General features: G+C 43.5%; 1 protein-coding gene across 1 annotated transcript in view; it reads right to left on the bottom strand.

Annotated features, from left to right (window-relative positions):
* Positions 1-21,104, bottom strand: part of LOC126100343 (uncharacterized) — an 89,820-nt gene that overhangs the window by 48,496 nt on the left and 20,220 nt on the right. The window contains exons 3-4 of the mRNA XM_049910955.1: positions 13,329-13,553; positions 124-290 (exon numbers count right to left, since the gene is read on the bottom strand). Of these exons, the coding sequence (XP_049766912.1) occupies positions 124-290; positions 13,329-13,553 (392 nt within the window). The remainder of the gene's footprint in view (positions 1-123; positions 291-13,328; positions 13,554-21,104) is intronic.

Below are 21,104 nucleotides of genomic sequence, written 5' to 3'. Positions count from 1 at the left end.
TTATATGTCTGAGAAGTATTGCCTGCCGCTGCCCAAAATGAAGGTATAGCTTCGTGAAATATAACTCATGGTCGAAAGGTTATTTTTAATGTAGAACAGGACGCGCTTAATTCAAAAACGTACCTGTAGTGTTGTTAGCTCTTTGGAAATTACACCTGAAATAAGTGCTCCAGTTTTCCAAGAACCCTTGAACGAAGAAGTCAACATCTTCGTCACTCGTGTCCTCGGTTTCTTCGTTGCGCCTGACGTCGGGACTGCACAACACGTCTGGGACGTGTTCAAGGTGTATTCTGTCAATGTACAAAGAACAGATGTGAGCAGATAAACGTTCCGCAGACATCAAAAGTTCAATCTGCCATACCGTACACAGAAAATTAAAAAATAATGCAAGAGCAGAAATTAAAGTGAAAATTAGCATTCAGATGTTGTCGTACGGTAATGGTAGCTGCATAATAGCATGTCAAACAGTTTTAATGCTAGAGAATGTAAAGATGAGATTTTTTAAACTCAGTACTGTGATACAGAAAAAGTCTGGAAAGTAACTTAGGCTATGCGATTAAAAGCGAAAATAGCTTCCACAGGCAAAAAACTAGAAGTTTATAATGTGCCAGATATCACAGTCAAGTGAAAGAGAGATTTTGGAAGGCCAAAGAAAACACTGCATACAGAACAGGCAACTACTACAAACTGTAAGATCATGGGTATCATATCCTGACAGTGATGCTGTAGGAATACCATATCAATAAGTAAAGTTAAAGAATTTTTGACCGCTTACATGTACCAACTAACAGTGTTACAAATTGGAATTTGTCACACATTTTTACTTAGTGCTCTATATAGTAACCACGAAAAATCAGCACCTGTCGTATCTTTAAATCAGTTTCAGTAGTCACTGCTCATAATGCGACTGTGCCTCATAGTTCTACAGTGAATGGCAAAATCCTGGAGCAAATCCACACAGTGTGTTCCAACGAAATATTCATATTCAGAACTATGTTGAGTTAAGCGAGCCATCTTTTAATTACTATGTTTGTCAGGATAAAGAGTGTCAACACTTCTGCACCACGTCTGTTCGCCCACATTTAAAAATTTTGCAAACCTTCACGACACACAGCGACCATAACGCTGCCACACTCATTCTCACAGCTTTTTTCAGTCACCACGTAAACAGCGCTACACTATCAGCGTTAATATATTATATTCTAGACCTGATTAGACAGAAAGATAAAAACACGCTGCGGCTCTACACACACTTGCAATAGCAGTACAGTCGTTAAATATTCCAGACTCAACAACATACTTTTGATGAGAAATTGAGAGATAATCTATTGGACTGTAAAAGTACCTTTCAGAAGCACACTCTGTCAAAGTTTTGATGTTAGCGGTTCGTTCATTCCTGGTGTAGATATCCAAATTTTCTGTTCGCATATACAGAATGAATTAAAAGCATATATTCTACCATAAGTGTGAATTTCAAGAACAACTGTTAGTACACTTGGTATCTACTTAAAAAAAAAGATTTGTGTTTTGCATTACGGCAGGTCATGTCATGGGGGAAGCCTCGTCAGAGAGGTGCACCGCATGAGCGTCTAGGGAAGTGATTCCAGTGGTGGTTTCCCGTTGCCTTCCACTGGTAATGATGAAATGATAATGAGGACAACACAACACCCAGTCCCTGAGCGGAGAAAATCTTCGACCCATCCGGGAATCGAAACCGGACCCCTTGGCGTGACAGACCGCCGCACTGACCACTCAGCTATCGGGGCGGACTGGTATCTACAAACGGGGAAAAAAGTGTTGGATTGAGACATCTGTCCCACCCCTGAAATCCCGATGACATTTTACCTTTTGGGATCGGTGTGCCAAAAGGAAGAGAATGGTCTAGAAGAAAAATTGAAGTGGAACGATTTTAGAGCTAAATCAGCTCTGAGACGCTAGACTCATAGATGACAGAGCTTACGATATTCGTGTGTATCAGTTGCCGTGCAGTAGAGTAGAACGAACAGAATCCTGTAAAATATTCATTATATTTTTAGAAAAGAACAAAAGTGTGTAGAACGTTGTACGATAATGCCAGAAAATATTTTACCATACCTTTGTTCTGAGAAACACACGTACGGACATATACGCCCAACACCTATAACGCAACTTTTTTGTTTTTAGATTGTGCAAAACCCCAACGCATAGAAAAAATATTAACGTCATATAAAGCAATTCTGCCAGCAAACTGGATACAAATAATGAGCCGGCCGAAGTGGCCGTGCGGTTAAAGGCGCTGCAGTCTGGAACCGCAAGGCCGCTACGGTCGCAGGTTCGAATCCTGCCTCGGGCATGGATGTTTGTGATGTCCTTAGGTTAGTTAGGTTTAACTAGTTCTAAGTTCTAGGGGACTAATGACCTCAGCAGTTGAGTCCCATAGTGCTCAGAGCCATTTGAACCATTTGAACAAATAATGAGATGATAATATTAGAAAAATTTGTTCTTAACTGCCGGATTAGACTCTCCCTGAGGAGGAGTGTTTACAGCGACAAGAAGAATAATTAAGTCAAACGAAATCACAAATGAATACAAGGGTGAACAAATGTGGACAACAGTAACCGCTCTCAGTAGTCATATGTTCCTGCCCACCATCAGATTCACACCAATCAGTCATACGGTCGTTAAAAGATAGCCAAAACTCGATAGCAAGGTAATACCACAACCATATGGTGCTATAGTAGACGCGACGAGCCGGCCGAAGTGGCCGTGCGGTTAAAGGCGCTGCAGTCTGTAACTGCAAGACCGCTACGGTCGCAGGTTCGAATCCTGCCTCGGGCATGGATGTTTGTGATGTCCTTAGGTTAGTTAGGTTTAACTAGTTCTAAGTTCTAGGGGACTAATGACCTCAGCAGTTGAGTCCCATAGTGCTCAGAGCCATTTAGACGCGACGAAGAAATACGTCTGGCAGCTGGCAGTGCTGTTGCCAGCTTTCATTTCCGGAAAATAAATTGTCCCAGGCGAAGTAACAGTTTTCTCTAGAATTGTGCCAAACCTGAGGCACTGCTACAGGGAATTATACAAAATAGCGCTACATGACTGGTTGAGAGAGGCGCGTGGAGCACTCGCTACAAGCCCACCGCAGCTGTCAGGGATGAAATTCGCCTACTCTGCTATTCTAGATGACGACCTTAACCTGCTCAGCATCGACTCGGGGAACTACGACTACCCTCAACCATGCACTGTACAGTGACTTATTTGTACAGCATATACGTAAGTGGAGATACATCTGAAGTTAATGGTGGTTGAATCGTTCGGGAGAATGGGAGGGTCGAGTGGTGGCTGCAATAAAAGTTTTACGTTACATTAATAATACCGTGAACTTATAAAATATTTTCCTTTATAGCTTTTATTCCCCTCGATTACTTTTGCGGTTACTTGTTTGCTTTGATTTTGCTCTTTGGATAGACTAGATTTCCTTTCCAGCTTAACACAGGATTAGTCTTCCTAAACAACTGGATAGTAAGACAAGACTGGATAATTAGAGAAAGTATGTGTAAACGCCGTTCTCAGCCGCAAATGTCTTTATTTTAAAAGAAACACAGTGATAGTTAACCTCTTTATCTTTCTGTTCTCATTTGCATACGACCTTTTATACGCGAAACTTAGTATAAGTCAAGATCTAAGGGTAAATATTAAAAATACTGAAACTGCACAAGTTCGTTACTTATGACAGACCTTAACCTAAAGATGGTGCACGATATAAACATTACTAGTCATGGAGCGCCCTTAGTAGACACAGTAAGAATAAGGCAAGGGAGTTTTTGGCGCCTGTAGAAATGTACACACGTTATTCCTCCGACCCATTCGTGAAGAGAACGGAAAAGATGGTGGATGATATTGTGTGTGTGTGTTTGATAATGTTGGCATAGTCCACCATTCATCGGACAGCGGCATGAATCGCATATGTATCTAGAACACAACGACAATAGCGGACGAACGGTGTACACAAATTCCTTTCCATGTGTGTAGGAAGAGACTGAAACCATTGTGTGTAAAAACGCATCAGACGCGAACCCTGCAGTGAAACTGGGATACTGCCAAAACAATCGGGTTTTCTAGATGTTTCAATGAAAACACTAGTAATTTGACGTTTATGTCGAACCGAGGCGACAGTTGCGTAATATCCCGTTCCGGACAGTACTCATGGTCGGGCCGTGTTTCCCGCAAGATGGAGTTACGTCACCCTCGGATGAGGATCCGCCGCCGGTGCTCTCGGAGAAGATATTTCCAGCGGACGTCTGCGGGATGTGTGGTTTGTGGTCTGTCTAGAGAGCAACTAGATGGGACATGAGTCCAACTTAGTTCATAGTCGCTACAGATGCTGCCTCGTAGTTCATTACTGGACACCAACGATTCGCTTACAATATACGTTCGCATACCGAAATGTGCTAAGCACTTACAACCGATATCAGATTAGCCATCTCGGATGGTCCTCACTGTTACCTGGCTTTTAATGTGTTTATTCAAACCAGTTACTGTGTATTTCTGGATGGCTCGATTATTCTCACTAAAATTCACAGTACTCAAACGGCTAAAAAATTAAGCATACGCCATAAACAATGAAACTTTCGCTCTGCAGCAAACGATGAGCTGTTATCAGACTCCGTAACATATTTAGACTGAGTATTGGATCCCGACGTGAACCCACTCCCTACTGACAATGAAACTTATTATTTTTATCAAACAATAAGGATCTTGTGTAGGATGTGTCGAACCTAAATCACGTTGCAACTGGAAATGATTATAGACTTCTATACGCAGAGTGTGACCCTGTTTGATGACAAACCGACGCACAGCGAACCAGACTCCTGACCTCTATGCAACACAGATCGAACAGGCATTTGCACAGCCAGAAACAACGCGCTCACGTCCAAGTAAGAGGCGGAAAATTCGAAGTGTTGTGCCACCTAGATTATCCGCAACTATGTCCACTAGAGGGTTTTCAAATAAAGGATAATATCCGCAACTATGTCCACTACAGAGTTTTCAAATAAAGGATATAAAACTTCAACCCGACGTCACTTTTACCTTGACGTCACAAATACATTTAAACCGTTGCGCTGCAGACCTGCTGCATGACGGCTCAGATGACTTGTTGTGTGCCCACCCTCTTTGAGGCGAGCGACGCTGTTCAGCGACACCTAGCGCCATACGCTAAGTCATGCGTACATGGATTGTTATGTGGAATATGTTTGTTGTGACTCACTCTGCCAGCCCTCTTATTGTCTACATTCATGTCAAGAAACAGGAGTCGATGTACAAGGGTTAAGGGCCTCACTATTAGAATCAGAATTTAAAACAGCTTTGGAAGACCCAAGACTAAATAATGAAGAAGGGATAGGCAATATTCCATCAGAATTTCTAGCATCATTGGGGGAAGTGGCAACAAAATGTCTATTCACTTTGATGCGTAGAATGCATGAGTCTGGCGATATTCCATCTGACCTGCGAAAAAACATTACGCACAGAATACCAAAGATTGCAAGCTCTGACAGATGAGGGAATTGTCGCACAATCAGCTTAACAGCTCATGCATCCTAAATGCTGACAAGAATAAGCAACTGAAATCACTCAATAGAGGAAAGTCCACTGGACCTGACCCAATTCGATTCTACACAGAGTACGCGAAAGAACTTGCCCCCCTTCTAACAACGGTGTACCGAAAATCTCTTGAGGAACGGAAGGTTCCAAATGACTGGAAAAGAGCACAGGTAGTTCCAGTTCTCAAGAAGGGTCGACGAGCAGATGCGCAAAACTATAGGCCTATATCTCTGACATCGATCTGTTGTAGAATTTTAGAACATGTTTTTTGCTCGCGTGTCATGTCATTTCTGGAAACCCGGAATCTACTCTGTAGGAATCAACATGGATTCCCGAAACAGCGATCGTGTGAAACGCAACTCGCTTTATGTATTCATGAGACCCAGAAAATATTAGATACAGGCTCCCAGGTAGAGGCCATTTTCCTTGACTTCCGGAAGGCATTCGATACTGTTCCGCACTGTCGCCTGATAAACAAAGTAAGAGCCTACGGAATATCAGACCAACTGTGTGGCTGGATTGAAGGGTTTTTAGCAAACAGAACACAGCATGTTGTTCTCAATGGAGAGACGTCTACAGACGTTAAAGTAACCTCTGGTGTGCCACAGGGGAGTGTTATGGGACCATTGCTTTTCACAATATATATAAATGACCTAAAAGATAGTGTCGGAAGTTCCATGCGGCTTTTCGCGGATGATGCTGTAGTATACAGAGAAGTTGCAACATTAGAAAATTGCAGCGAAATGCAGGAAGATCTGCAGCGGGTAGGCACTTGGTGCAGGAAGTGGCAACTGACCTTTAACATAGACAAATATAATGTATTGCGAATACACAGAAAGAAGGATCCTTTATTGTATGATTATATGATAGCGCCCCCCCCCCCCCCCCCCCCCCCACGAACCATGGACCTTGTCGTTGGCGGGGAGGCTTGCGTGCCTCAACGATACAGATGGCCGTACCGTAGGTGCAACCACAACGGATGGGTATCTGTTGAGCCGTAATTTTTCCCGAGGGCATGCAGCTTTACTGTATGGTTAAATGATGATGGCGTCCTCTTGGGTAAAATATTCCGGAGGTAAAATAGTCCCCCTTTCGGATCTCCGGCGGGGACTACTCAAGAGGACGTTGTTATCAGGAGAAAGAAAACTGGCGTTCTACGGATCGGAGCGTGGAATGTCAGATCCCTTAATCAAGCAGGCAGGTTAGAAAATTTAAAAAGGGAAATGGATAGGTTAAAGTTAGATACAGCGGGAATTAGTGAAGTTCGGTGGCAGGAGGAACAAGACTTTTGGTCAGGTGAATACAGGGTTATAAATACAAAATCAAATAGAGGTAATGCAGGAGTAGGTTTAATAATGAATAAAAAAGTATGCATGCGGGTAAGCTACTACAAACAGCATAGTGAACGCATTATTGTGGACAAGATAGACACGAAGCCCATGCCTACTACAGTAGTACAAGTTTATATGCCAACTAGCTCTGCAGATGATGAAGAAATTGATGAAATGTATGATGAGATAAAAGAAATTATTCAGATAGTGAAGGGAGACGAAAATTTAATAGTCATGGGTGACTGGAATTCGAGTGTAGGAAAAAGGAGAGAAAGAAACATAGTAGATGAATATGGATGAGGGCTAAGAAATGAAAGAGGAAGCCGTCTGGTAGAATTTTGCACAGAGCATAACTTAATCATAGCTAACACGTGGTTCAAGAATCATAAAAGAAGGTTGTATACAAGGAAGAATCCCGGAGATACTAAAAGGTATCAGATAGATTATATAATGGTAAGACAGAGATTTAGGAACCAGGTTTTAAATTGTAAGACATTTCCATGGGCAGATGTGGACTCTGACCTCAATCTATTGGTTATGAACTGCAGATTAAAATTGAAGAAACTGCAAAAAGATGGGAATTTAAGGAGATGGGACCTGGATAAACTGTCTAAACCAGAGGTTGTACAGAGTTTCAGGGAGAGCATAAGGGAACAATTGACAGCAGTGGGGGGAAAATGGCTCTGAGCACTATGGGACTTAATATCTATGGTCATCAGTCCCCTATAACTTAGAACTACTTAAACCTAACTAACCTAAGGACAGCACACAACACCCAGCCATCACGAGGCAGAGAAAATCCCTGACCCCGCCGGGAATCGAACCCGGGAACCCGGGCGTGGGAAGCGAGAACGCTACCGCACGACCACGAGATGCGGGCGCAGTGGGGGAAAGAAGTACAGTAGAAGAAGAATGGGTAGCTCTGAGGGATGAAGTAGTGAAGGCAGCAGAGGATCAAGTAGGTAAAAAGACGAGGGCTAGTAGAAATCCTTGGGTAACAGAAGAAATATTGAATTAAATTGATGAAGGGAGAAAATATAAAAATGCAGTAAATGAAGCAGCAAAAAGGAATACAAACATCTCAATAACGAGATCGACGGGAAGTGCAAAATGGCTAAGCAGGGATGGCTAGAGGACAAATGTAAGGATGTAGAGGCTTATCTCACTAGGGGTAAGATTGATACTGCCTACAGGAAAATTAAAGAGACCTTTGGAGAAAAGAGAACCACTTGTATGAATATCAAGAGCTCTAATGGAAACGCAGTTCTAACCAAAGAAAGGAAAGCAGAAAGATGGAAGGAGTATATAGAGGGTCTATACAAGGGCGATGTACTTGAGGACAATACTATAGAAATGGAAGAGAATGTAGATCACGATGAAGTGGGATATACGATACTGCGTGAAGAGTTTGACAGAGCGCTGAAAAGACCTGAGTCGAAACAAGGCCCCGGGAGTAGACAACATTCCATTAGAACTACTGACGGCCTTGGGAGAGCCAGTCCAGACAAAACTCTACCATCTGGTGAGCAAGATGTATGAGACAGGCGAAGTACACTCAGACTTCAAGAAGAATATAATAATTCCAATCCCAAAGAAAGCAGGTATTGACAGATGTGAAAATTACCGAACTATCAGTTTAATAAGTCACAGCTGCAAAATACTAACGCGAATTCTTTACAGACGAGTGGAAAAACTGGTAGAAACCGACATCGGGGAAGATCAGTTTGGATTCCGTAGAAATATTGGAACACGTGAGGGAATACTGACCTTACGACTTATCTTAGAAGAAAGATTAAGGAAAGGCAAACCTACGTTTCTAGCATTTGTAGACTTAGAGAAAGCTTTTGACAATGTTGACTGGAATACTCTTCCAAATTCTAAAGGTGGCAGGGGTAAAATACAGGGAGCGAAAGGCTATTTACTATTTGTACAGAAACCAGATGGCAGTTATAAGAGTCGAGGGGCATGAAAGGGAACCAGCGGTTGGGAAGGGAGTGAGACAGGGTTGTAGCCTCTCCCCAATGTTATTCTATCTGTTTTTGAGCAAGCAGTAAAGGAAACAAAAGAAAAATTCGGAATAGGTATTAAAATTCATGGAGAAGAAATAAAAACTTTGAGGTTCGCCGATGATATTGTAATTCTGTCAGAGACAGCAAAGGACTTGGAAGAGCAGTTGAATGGAATAAACAGTGTCTTGAAAGGAGGATATAAGATGAACATCAACAAAAGCAAAACGAGGATAATGGAATGTAATCGAATTAAGTCGGGTGATGCTGAGAGAATTAGATTAGGAAATGAGACACTTACTGTAGTAAAGGAGTTTATCTATTTGGGGAGTAAAATAACTGATGATGGTCGAAGTAGAGAAGATATAAAATGTAGATTGGCAATGGCAAGTAAAGCTTTTCTGAAGAAGAGAAATGTTTTAACATCGAGTATAGATTTAAGTGTCAGAAAGTCGTTTCTGAAAGTATTTGTATGGAGTGTAGCCATGTATGGAAGTGAAACATGAACGATAAATAGTTTGGACAGGAAGAGAATAGAAGCTTTCGAAATGTGGTGCTACAGAAGAATGCTGAAGATTAGATGGGTAGATCACATAACTAATGAGGAGGTATTGAATAGAATTGGGGAGAAGAGGAGTTTGTGGCACAACTTGACGAGAAGAAGGGACCGGTTGGTAGGAGATGTTCTGAGGCATCAAGGGATCACAAATTTAGCATTGGTGGGCAGCAGCCGGAGGGTAAAAATCGTAGAGAGAGACCAATAGATGAATACATTAAGCAGATTCAGAAGTATGTAGGTTGTAGTAGGTACTGGGAGATGAAGAAACCTGCACAGGATAGGGTAGCATGAAGAGCTGCATCAAACCAGTCTCAGGACTGAAGACCACAACAACAACAACATATGATAGCGGAACAAACACAGGTAGCTCTTACTTCTGTAAAATATCTGGTAGTATGCGTACGGAAAGATTTGAAGTGGAATGATCATATAAAATTAATTATTTGTAAGGCGGGTGCCAGGTTGAGATTCATTGGGAGAGTCCTTAGAAAATGTAGTCCATCAACAAAGGAGGTGACTTACAAAACACTCGTTCGACCTATACTTGAGTATTGCTCATCAGTGTGGGATCCGTACCAGGTCAGGTTGACAGAGGAGATAGAGAAGATCGAAAGTAGAGCGGCGCGTTTCGTCACAGGGTTATTTGGTAAGCGTGATAGCGTTACGGAGATATTTAGCAAACTCAAGTGGCAGACTTTGCAAGAGAGGCGCTCTGCATCGCGGTGTAGCTTGCTGTCCATGTCTCGAGAGGGTGCGTTTCTGGATGAGGTAGCGAATATTTTGCTTCCCCCTACTTATACCTCCCGAGGAGATCACGAATGTAAAATTAGAGAGATTCGAGCGCGCACGGAGGCTTTCGGGCAGTCGTTCTTCCCGCGAACCATACGCGACTGGAGCAGGAAAGGGAGGTAATGACAGTGGCACGTTAAGTGCCGTCCGCCACACACCGTTGAGAGGCTTGCGGAGTATAAATTTAGATGTAGATGTAGAATAAAATTCAGAAGAATGGAAAAGATCAATTTGGCTTTAAGGAAGGTAAATGCGCCAGAGAGGCAGTTCTGACGAAGCGGTTGATAATGAAAATAAGGCTACAGAAAAATCAAGACACGTTCACAGGATCTGTCGACCTGGAAAAAGCATTTGATAATGTCAAATGGTGTAAGATGCTTCAAATTCTGAGAAAAACAGAGGTAAGCTATAGGTAAAGACGCGTAACACATAGTACGTTCAAGAACCAAGAGGGAATAATAAAACTGACAGACCAAGGACGAAGCACACGAATTAAAAGCTATGTAAGATAGGGATGTAGTCTATTCGCCCCTTCTGTATATAGCGAAGAAGCAATGACGGAAATAAAAGAAAGGTTCAAGAGTGGGAAAAAATATAAGGTGAAAGACTATCAGTGACAAGTTTCATTGAACCTCTTGCTGTTCTCAGTGAAAGTGAACAAGAATTAAAGGATCTGCTCAATGGAATGAACAGTCTAATGAATGCAGAATATGGATTGAGAGTGAACTGAAAAAAAGACGAAGGTAATGAGAAGTAGTAGAAATAAGGCAGCAAAATAACCCATGATGGACGGAGCAACGAGGACATGAAAAGCAGGGTAGCACTGGCGAAAAGAGCATTCCTGGCCAAGAGAACTCTACTAATATCAAACAATTTGAGGAAGAAACTTCTGAGAATGAACGTTTGGGGTACAGCATTGTATGGTAGTGAAACGTGGATAGTGGGAAAACCGGAACGGAAGAGAGCCAAAACATTTGAGATGTGGTTCTAAGGAAAGAAATAAAGAGATTCTCAGCAGAATCGTCGAGGAAAGGAATGCGAGTATATAGAAAACACCAACAAGATGGTAGGACGTCTGTTAAGGCATCACAGGATAGCTTCCATAGTACTAGAGGGTGCTATAGTGCGGTAAAAACTGTAGTGGGAGACAGAGGTTGGAATACATTCAGCAAATATTTGAGGACATATGTTGCAAGTGCAACTCTGAGATAAAGAGGTTGACACAGGAGAGGAATTCATGGTGGGCCTCATCAAACCAGTCAGAAGACTGATGAGTCAAAAAACAAAAAGGAGAAAAAAATATCTGTATATGCTTGGTTGATTGTAAATGTGTACAACGCTTTTGAAGACTGCCAATTTTTTAATATTTAATCTCCTTACAGCTTCGTTACAGTCCATCGGATGCGGGCAGTCAGTCACACTAAGTCAAGACTAGCCTTACAGTCCTGCACACTTCAGTAGGAGAGAACGAGTAGGAAGCTATCGCAAGAGCATCGTTTTCAGATTCGTCATACTCGCGAAGGAAGGGAAGGAAGGAGGCTATTATACACTACCGGCCATTAAAATTGCTACACCAAGAACAAATGGAGATGATAAACGGGTATTCATTGGACAAATATATTATACTAGAACTGACATGTGATTACATTTTCACGCAATTTGGGTGCATAGATCCTGAGAAATCAGTACCCAGAACAACCACCTCTGGCCGTAATAACGGCCTTGATACGCCTGGGCATTGAGTCAAACACAGCTTGGATGGCGTGTACAGGCACAGCTGCCCATGCAGCTTCAATACAATACCACAGTTCATCAAGAGTAATGACTGGCGTATTGCGACGAGGCAGTTACTCGGCCGCCGTTGACCAGACGCTTTGAATTGGTGAGAGATCTGGAGAATGTGCTGGCCAGGGCAGCAATCGAACATTTTCTGTATCCACAAAGGCCCGTACAGGAAAGCAACATGCGGTCGTGCATTATCCTGCTGAAATGTAGGCTTTCGGAGGGATCGAATGAAGGGTAGAGCCACGGGTCGTAACACATCTGAAATGTAACGTCCACTGTTCATAGTGCCGTCGATGTGAACAAGAGGTGACCGAAACGTGTAACCAGTGGCACCTCATACCATCACGCCTGGTGTTACGCCAGTGTGGCGATGACGAATACTCGCTTCCACTGTGCGTTCACCGCAATGTCGCCCAACACGGATGCGACCATCATGATGCTGTAAACAGAACCTGGATTCATCCGAAACAATGACGTTTTACCATTCGTGCACCCAGGTTCGTCGTTGAGTACACCATCGCAGGCGCTCCTGTCTGTGATGCAGCGTCAAGTGTAACCGCAGCCACGGTCTCCGAGCTGATAGTCCATACTGCTGCAAACGTCGTCGAACTGTTCGTGCAGATGGTTGTTGTCCTGCAAACATCCCCATCTGTTGACTCAGGAATCGAGACGTGGCTGCACGATCCGTTAGAGCCATGCGGATAAGATGCCTGTCATCTCGACTGCTAGTGATACGAGGTCATTGGGATCCAGCACGACGTTCCGTATTACCCTTCTGTACCCACCGATTCCATATTCTGCTAACAGTCATTGGATGTCGACCAACGCGAGTAGCAATGTCGCGGTACGATAAACCGCAATTGCGATAGGCTACAATCCGACCTTTATCAAAGTCGTAAACGTGATGGTACGCATTTCTCCTCCTTACACGAGGCATCACAACAACGTCTCACCAGGCAACGCCGGTCAACTGCTGTTTGTGTATGAGAAATCGGTTGGAAACTTTCCAAATGTCAGCACGTTGCAGGTGTCGCCACCTGCGCCAACCTAGTGTGAATGCTCTGAAAAGCTAATCATTTGCATATCACAGCATCTTCTTCCTGTCGGTTAAATTTCGCGTCTGTAACACGTCATCTTCGTCGTGTAGCAATTTTAATGGCCAGTAGTGTAGGACAGACGTAAGAGCGGCGCCTCGATTTCAAATGCATGCAACCCGCAACAGGAAAGTCGTAATCGTTCCGTTTGTGGTGTCTCGTTCACAGGAGCAGCAATACATACCTGATGGCCAGAGCGCCGCCGGTGGGCTGCGGGAAGCGTGGGCGGTAGGCGTCGTGTGGCGGGGGCGGCGACTGCACCAGCAGGCACCAGGCGGCGTGGTTGGGGGCGCGCCCGGCCACCACCACCAGGTCGAACAGCGACGCCAGCAGCCGGGGGCGCGGCACGCACCGCACCTCCGGCGCCGACACCTCCACTATCATGCCGCCGCGGCGCAGCGAGCGCGCGCTGTGCAACAAACATTACGTAAACTTACTCTACATTTTTCGATTCATTAACCTATTTCCAGCATGTGTTAAGTATGCTTCCCACCATTTTCATTGTTTTACGTTCGCACTAAAACCTCTTAGCACTTCGGATCTTACTAGACATCTAGACACTAATTTCGTTACCTCCTGCAGGAAACGTACTGGTTGATACTTGGCATGTAGTACTAGGTCACTGGAATAGATACTCTACTGTTCGTGAAAATTGCAACATCGAGAAGGACACGTGTAATTACAATTAATGATGGGCGTCAATGACCACTGGTGATAGTCAGTGACCATGAGAATTCTGTAGCGCGTGAAGTTGCCACATGCTGCAATCAGGGTGTTGACATGGAATCGAGGCTCGGATATTCTGCTGGGGAATACACTGCCATGTGGTTTGTAGGTGCATTCACAAAACATCGATAGTGTTTGCAGGAAGGCCAGAACTAACAAGTTGCCGACCGATCGTATCCCAGACATGGTCGTTGTGTGACACGCCAGGTGAATTTGCAGGCCAGGGAAGCAGTGACATCCATAATTCTTCGAAGATGGCTTAGAAAAATGGTTCAAATGGATCTGAGCACTATGGGACTTAACATCTGAGGTCATCCGTCCCTTAGAACTTAGAACTACTTAAACCTAACTAACCAAAGGACATCACACACATCCATTCCCGAGGCAGGATTCGAACCTGCGACCGTAGCGGTCGCGCGGTTCCAGACTGAAGCACCTAGAACCGCTAGGTGGCACTGGCCGACGAGATGGCTTACACCTTGTTACCAACGTGGCTGGGCATTGCCCTGATGAAATATAGCATGTGGAGATTCCTTGCTCTATAACCTTCCCAAAGTAACAATTGGTGCTCATTTTTTCATCAGTATAAGTGAGGCGACACTGCATGCCATGGCCAATGATGCTCCAAATTATCACACTTGACGTTTGCCAGTTATGTCGCCCAACAATACAGTCTGTCCAACTACATTCACCACTACAGCATCTAACATGTATGTGGCCATCACAGTAGCAAAAACTGAAACAGGACTCGTCCAAAAACGCTACATTATCCCATTCAGAACACCAGTAACACCTTTCACGTTCACATTGCAATCTGAGGACTTTCTGGTCCGAACGAACACTGAATCGTAAAAGGTGTACAACTTTGCTTCCGCCGTTTGCCGATAGGTGGCGACATCGGTAAATAGCGGTCGAAAGAAACATATCGCAGACACCAGGCAGTTAGCTTGGACCTCGGTCAACATAACCTCATTCAAACATTAGTCGATTTGTGTCTGCATCATAAAACTGTTCTTGATTGAAAAAGGCAAATTACGAGCCTAATTCTCGTCATTTGCGGGAGGTGTTACTGTTTTGTTATAGTATGAAGAAAACAGCGGCTGAGCCTCATCGAATGCTCTCAAGTACGTACGGTAAGGACGCTATTCGTGAAAGAACGTGACGTGAGTGGTTTCAACGCTTCAAAAACGGTGATTTTAACGTCGTACACCGGCATAGTAGTGGAAGAGACAATGTTTTCGAAGATGCAGAATTGAAGATATTGCCGAGTGAAGACTCGTGTCAAACTCAAGAAGAATTGGCACGATTAGTGGGAGTGACAACAATCCATTTCAAAACGCCTCAAGGCTATGGGCATGATCCAGAAAGAAGGAACTTGGGTCCCGTATGAGCTGAACCCAAGAGACGTTGAACGGCGTTTGTGTGTTTGTGAAGAGTTGCTTCAGAGGCAAAAACGGAAGGGATTTCTGCATCACATTGTGATCCAGGACGAAAAATGGGTTCATTACGATAACCCTCAACGCAAAAAATCATGGGAATATCCCGGCCATGCTTCTACGTCGACGGCCAAACCGAATATTCACGGCTCCAAGATCATGCTCTGCATTTGGTGGGAGCAGCTCGGCTCGTGTACTATGAGGTGTTAAAACCATGTGAAAAAATCACAGGGGCTCGTTATCGAACGCAATTAATGTCTTTGATCAGAGCATTAAAAGACAGACAGCGGCAAAACAGCAAGAGGCACGATAAAGTGATTTTGCAGCACGACAACGCTCGACCCAACGTTGCAAAAGAGGTCAAAACGTACTTGGAAACGTTAAAATGGGAAGTCCTACCCCACCCGCCGTATTCTCTAGACATTGTTCAAAAATGGCTCTGAGCACTATGGGACTTAACATCTGAGGTCATCAGTCCCCCAAAACTTAGAACTACTTAAACCTAACTAATCTAAGGACATCACACACATCCATGCCCGAGGCAGGATTCGAACCTGCGACCGTAGCGGTCGAGCGGTTCGAGAATGAAGCGCCTAGAACCGCTCGGCCACACCGGCCGGCCTCTAGACATTGTTCCCTCTGACAATCACCGGTTCGGATCAATGGCGCATGGCCTGGCTGACCAACACTTGCGATCTCATGAAGAAGTCACAAATTGGATCGATTCGTGGATCACTTCAAAAGATGAACAATTTTTTCGACGCGGGATTCGTACACTGCCCGAAAGATGGGAGAAAGTAGTGGCCAGCTATGGAAAATACTTTGAATGATACATGTGTAACCGATTTGTTTCGTTAAAGCCTAAAATGTTGTACCCTTGTAATTCTGGATGACACAGGCACTGCAATATCGGTTTCTGTTTTCTGGTTTCTGATCAATGGAAGCCGATGCAATGGCACCCACACACCCAGTCCAACCCTCGGCAGACAGCCTCGAACCGCCGTCGCAGCCATGTCCACATCTAATGCAGTGAGCCAATGGCGAACCAACTTTGTAGGAGAAGCTGTTTTGTTCGTTTCAGCTATGCGGAAAAAATCACACTCATCCTGCGCTATGGTCACAGTGAGTGGTCCAGTACCTCCTAGCCATTGAGTGCAACCTTCTCTCATCCACTGCTTCCACACCTGCATCGCTGTCACTGCAGCGCGCCCAGAGCGAGCCGCAAAGTCATCGTATGAGAAACCTCTTTTTATGTAGACAAATCGTCCTGCCCTGTTCGAACTCACTCACATGCTGATATTGGGTCCTTTGATGTCGACAAGGCATACTGACACGTTTCCACTACGTTCGGCGGCTCTGCACCGAATGGGCATGGAATGTTGTTGCTGTTGTAGTTGTTGTCTTCAGTCCAGAGACTGGTTTGATGCAGCTCTCCATGCTACTCTATCCTGTGCAAGCTTATTCATCTCCCAGTACCTACTACAACCTACATCCTTCAGAATCTGTTTAGTGTATTCATCTCTTGGTCTCCCTCTACGATTTTTACCCTCCACGCTGCCCTCCAATACTAAACTGGTGATCTCTTGATGCCTCAGAATATGTCGTACCAACCGCTCCCTTCTTCTAGTCAAATTATTCCACAAATTTCTCTTCTCCCCAATTCTATTCAGTACCTCCTCATTAGTTATGTGATCTACCCATATAATCTTCAGCATTCTTCTGTAGCACCAAAGGAATAACTCGGACTTAACCATACAATGCACGGTATTTACGTTTTCAGTGATTTTTTGTTTTATGGACATTAGGCTATGGTTCAAGGCATATTTCTCTGTTAAACATTTAGTTAGTAAGAAGATATCATACTGCCACCGTTGTTCAACCTTCTCATTCTGAAAGCATTTCCAGAAAATCTTACGGCGACTGTGAGTACTTTAGCTGCCACGAGAGACAGAGTCTTCATCTCGAGTTGTAGCAGTTTTCTCCGAATTTGCCTGGCGTTCTCTGAGAAGCAGGGAAATGGAAACCTCCGACCGCGAACACACCCTGTAACTAGTCCGTTCTACAAAGAAAACATTTTATCTATAGTCAAATTTTTTCACAGATTTTTATATTAGACAGGTAAAAATTTTTAAAATCTCTGCATTGAGGCAAAAAATCAAAAGAGAATTTAAACGCAGTACCTGCTTTATCTGAGTCAAAGTCAACGGTCAAGTTAGATGCCGTACCTAGCCACCAGCAATGTTGAACAGGCTGAAGATGTCGGACAGTTGCTCCGAGGAAATATTGTGGAACTTGCACAACGTGATCCGGCGACAAATCCGTGAAGACTATTTACAACACATCCGCCGGGGAAGCTTGAAGAGTCACAAGTTGTATCTCCTCTACGCTTCGAATTACGTCTAACCTACATGCAAACTTGTCTGACTCCAATAGTTATTTCTTACCTCCAACAATTGCAAACTAAGCAAGATGCTTTTTTTTCATAGCAAAGATCGTTGTCATCTCGACAAAAAGCGTTGTCGTCCCAATTACGGTAGCGCATCATCTCTGGTACTGGTAGCTCGAATATTACAATAATATTACAATTCGTGGAGACTCTGCACCGATTCGTGCGATTATCCTCTGAAGCATTAACAAATTTCAGCATCTGTGTGGTGCCACTCAACCTAAATGGGCATATAATAAACAATAAGGGAATACTTCCTGATTCAGCGATAGTGAGTGCCATCAAGAATTTTCCTACACCATCAAACAACGAGCAGCTAAAATCTTTCGTAGGAATGACGACCTTCTATGGGCGAATTTTAAACATACAGTTGATGAATGCAGAGCCCTTACGCCAGCTTCTACGAAAAAACGTGTGGAGGTCGAAAAATGACTGAAGTTGCATTCCTACTCATCAAAGACACTTCTGCGGATGCAAAATTGTTACACTACCCAGATATGACTTTGGAGTTAGGTTTTAAGACTGATTCATCGAGGGTTGGTTTGCTGTTTGTTTCAAATAAAGGACATCAATAAACAGCCAGCGTTCTGTCCCATAGCGTGTTATCATGTTGCGAGCGCTCATACACAACAATGGAATTGGAAGGTTTGGCGGTTGTGTGGGCGTTTCGAAAATTCCACTAATACTTGTTTGGAGAATGCACTACCATGTACTGCGATCATCGAGCTCTCACATTCTTGCAACAATGCAAACTACTTCACGCTGGACCTTGGCTTTACAAGAATATGATTTCAGAGTAGTATACGTAAAAGGAGAACATAACCACGTCGCAAATGCTTTATCTAGACTACCGAAGGTTTGGAGGACAATACCACTGTGGAAGATGAGGAGAAGCAATATAGGATCTTGCTGATTAAAGATTTGGAATCCAGGAGGTATTATTTATACGTGTCTAGTAACCTATCCGTCCTCCAGCAACGAGATGATAATTGGCCAATAATTTTGAATTTTAAGTGTTTGTTAAGTGATTCTAGCATATAGATGCAAGTCAACAAAATTTCACTACTGACAACGTTTACATTTTGGCGTACATATGCACAACGGACATTTTAGCATTTGCATACAAAGAACACCAGTAACATTCAGACGCAATCGAAGATAAATGTAGAATGCCTTTGATGGAGTATGCTTACCCGTACGTTAGTGTATATGTCTTACTTCTTGGCACACTTGTCCACCTACATATGAAGGGCTTATTTCAGTAGTGGTACAAGGCCATTTTTGTTCATTGTGAGATACAGCGCCCTAAAGGTAAATGCGCTCTGAAAAGTCTGCAGTTGAGATACCAGAAATATTCAAGCCTATGGCTTCTTGCTATAGATGAACATTTCTTTCTGTTGTTTGGATCATTAATTGCAGAAGCATTATAGGCAGAAAAGTGGAGGTAATGGACTTGTACCACTATTGAAATAAGCCCTTCATATATGTTCTTATTTCTTGTAAGCAGATGGTGTCTCTTCATGAATACTGACACGGAACTATGTGCTATGATCAATTAGTCCAGTCATTGAAGGAAAATTAGGGGAAAAATCGTGTAGCCGCAAATTTTTGCCCGGTGTGCCCTGGCCTGCGGGGTGTGAACGTTGGGGAGGCAGTGGGTTAAAAGTAATTTTTAATTTTTTGTGGAAAAACTCGAAAATCACGGTTTCTAGCAAAAATATTTCCCCGTACAAAATGAAACCACATTAAATCTCCTACGAAAAGAGTCCTGTTCAATTTTTCTCTAGAACTAATAGTTTTCGTGTTTATCAGATATAAAAATCGCAGAGTATTAGAGCATTTGCTGACCAGTTCTGTTATGTGAGTAGACTAAATAACTTCATTGAGCTCTTGTTTACGTAGTGGATTTACTTTCAGTTTCAGAGAAATGCATGAACGCAATCCGGCGACCTATAGCGCTTCTACCTCCCCCCCCCCCTCCCCCGTCCTACGCCTGCTATATCTCCAGAACGCAGTTCATCCCTTAACACGGCTCGACTGGACTTAGATGTGGTTAATATTTGTGGGGTTAAGACTTCATTAATTTTACACCGTTAGAGCAATATTTTTAATAATCTGCATTTTTTTATGTCGCCTGAACGCAAAAATTGTTAGTCCTAGAGAAAAAATAAATGAGCCTTTTTTGTGAACGAAATTTAAAATAGTTTTAATATCGTACTGGGAAACATTTTTGTTAGAGGCCCCGGTTTTATTATTCGAGAAAAACATTAAAAAGTGATCTTTAAACTCACTCCAGCCCAACGCTTGCACTCCATCAGTCACGATTTTTAGCATGTTCTTCAGGACGCTTCCTCCCAGCACTGTGCAAAAATTTGCGGTTATACAATTTTTGCCCCTAATCGACCAATTTTGGCCTTCGTTGATTGGGCTGACTTGACAGTTGCGATTAATACGAAAATGTGTCTAATTGGTGCTAGGTTCTTTTTTTTTTTAATTTTCACAAATGTTTATAGTCTCCGTGGAACCTTGAGTTTAACCTTCAATAAACTCTTAGCGGCTGTCGAAATCAACGTAAATAAAATGAAGATTGAGGTTCTCTGCCGCCTAGAAAGCAAGATTACGCAAGATGGCCGAAGGAAATAAAGCATCAGATGCAGTTGATAGCTCATCCTGAATAAAAGAGGAAGGAAAAAATTGAGGGTTTTACTTCCCGACGAACAAGCAGCCACTATAAATGCCTCACAATCTCGGTATGGAAAAGAGGAAGACTGATATCGGTCGTGCCTTTTTCAAAGGAACCCCAGAAGAATTCGCCTTTTTTTTACCATCTGACCTCTCCTTGCAGCCTTATCATTGCCTCGCGAAGGATTTCCTTCGACGGCTTGTCTTCTCTGTCGTTAGCATCCGTTCTGCGCAATATTGGATAGCTTTAATTTTTAGTAGGCCGTCCTCTCACCCAACCTGAGCGCACACACAAAGTGTGTCCCAGTTCCGTTAGGACTGCTTGAGTGAAATTCCAGACTGCGGTGCTATCTCGTAGAAAGTTTTCTGCGTTACAACCCTTGAAGTTTCAAAATCAGATGTGTAGAAAATCAATGCGCTAGTATTGCTGCAGCAGGCCGCAAAACGTGACAGTACGTGTCTGACAGTCGTTGGAAAATGCCAGTGGAGAAGCGAGGCAACAACAAGTTTCATGAGTGTTCCAGCGTTTGTGGGCGAGAGTACGTCGAATTCGAATACCGAGAGGTTGGTTCCTGGTTGCTCCTCCATGACTACACCCCAGTCCACAAAGCAAAGTTCGTGCACGAGTTTTTCGCCAGCAAATGGATCACAGTCCTGGATCACCCACTGT

The sequence above is a fragment of the Schistocerca cancellata genome, chromosome 9 (assembly GCF_023864275.1).
Source record: "Schistocerca cancellata isolate TAMUIC-IGC-003103 chromosome 9, iqSchCanc2.1, whole genome shotgun sequence".
NCBI classification, from domain to species: Eukaryota; Metazoa; Arthropoda; class Insecta; order Orthoptera; family Acrididae; genus Schistocerca; species Schistocerca cancellata.
Note: the sequence above shows the minus strand (reverse complement) of the source record. Positions and strands in the feature narration are given on the sequence as shown.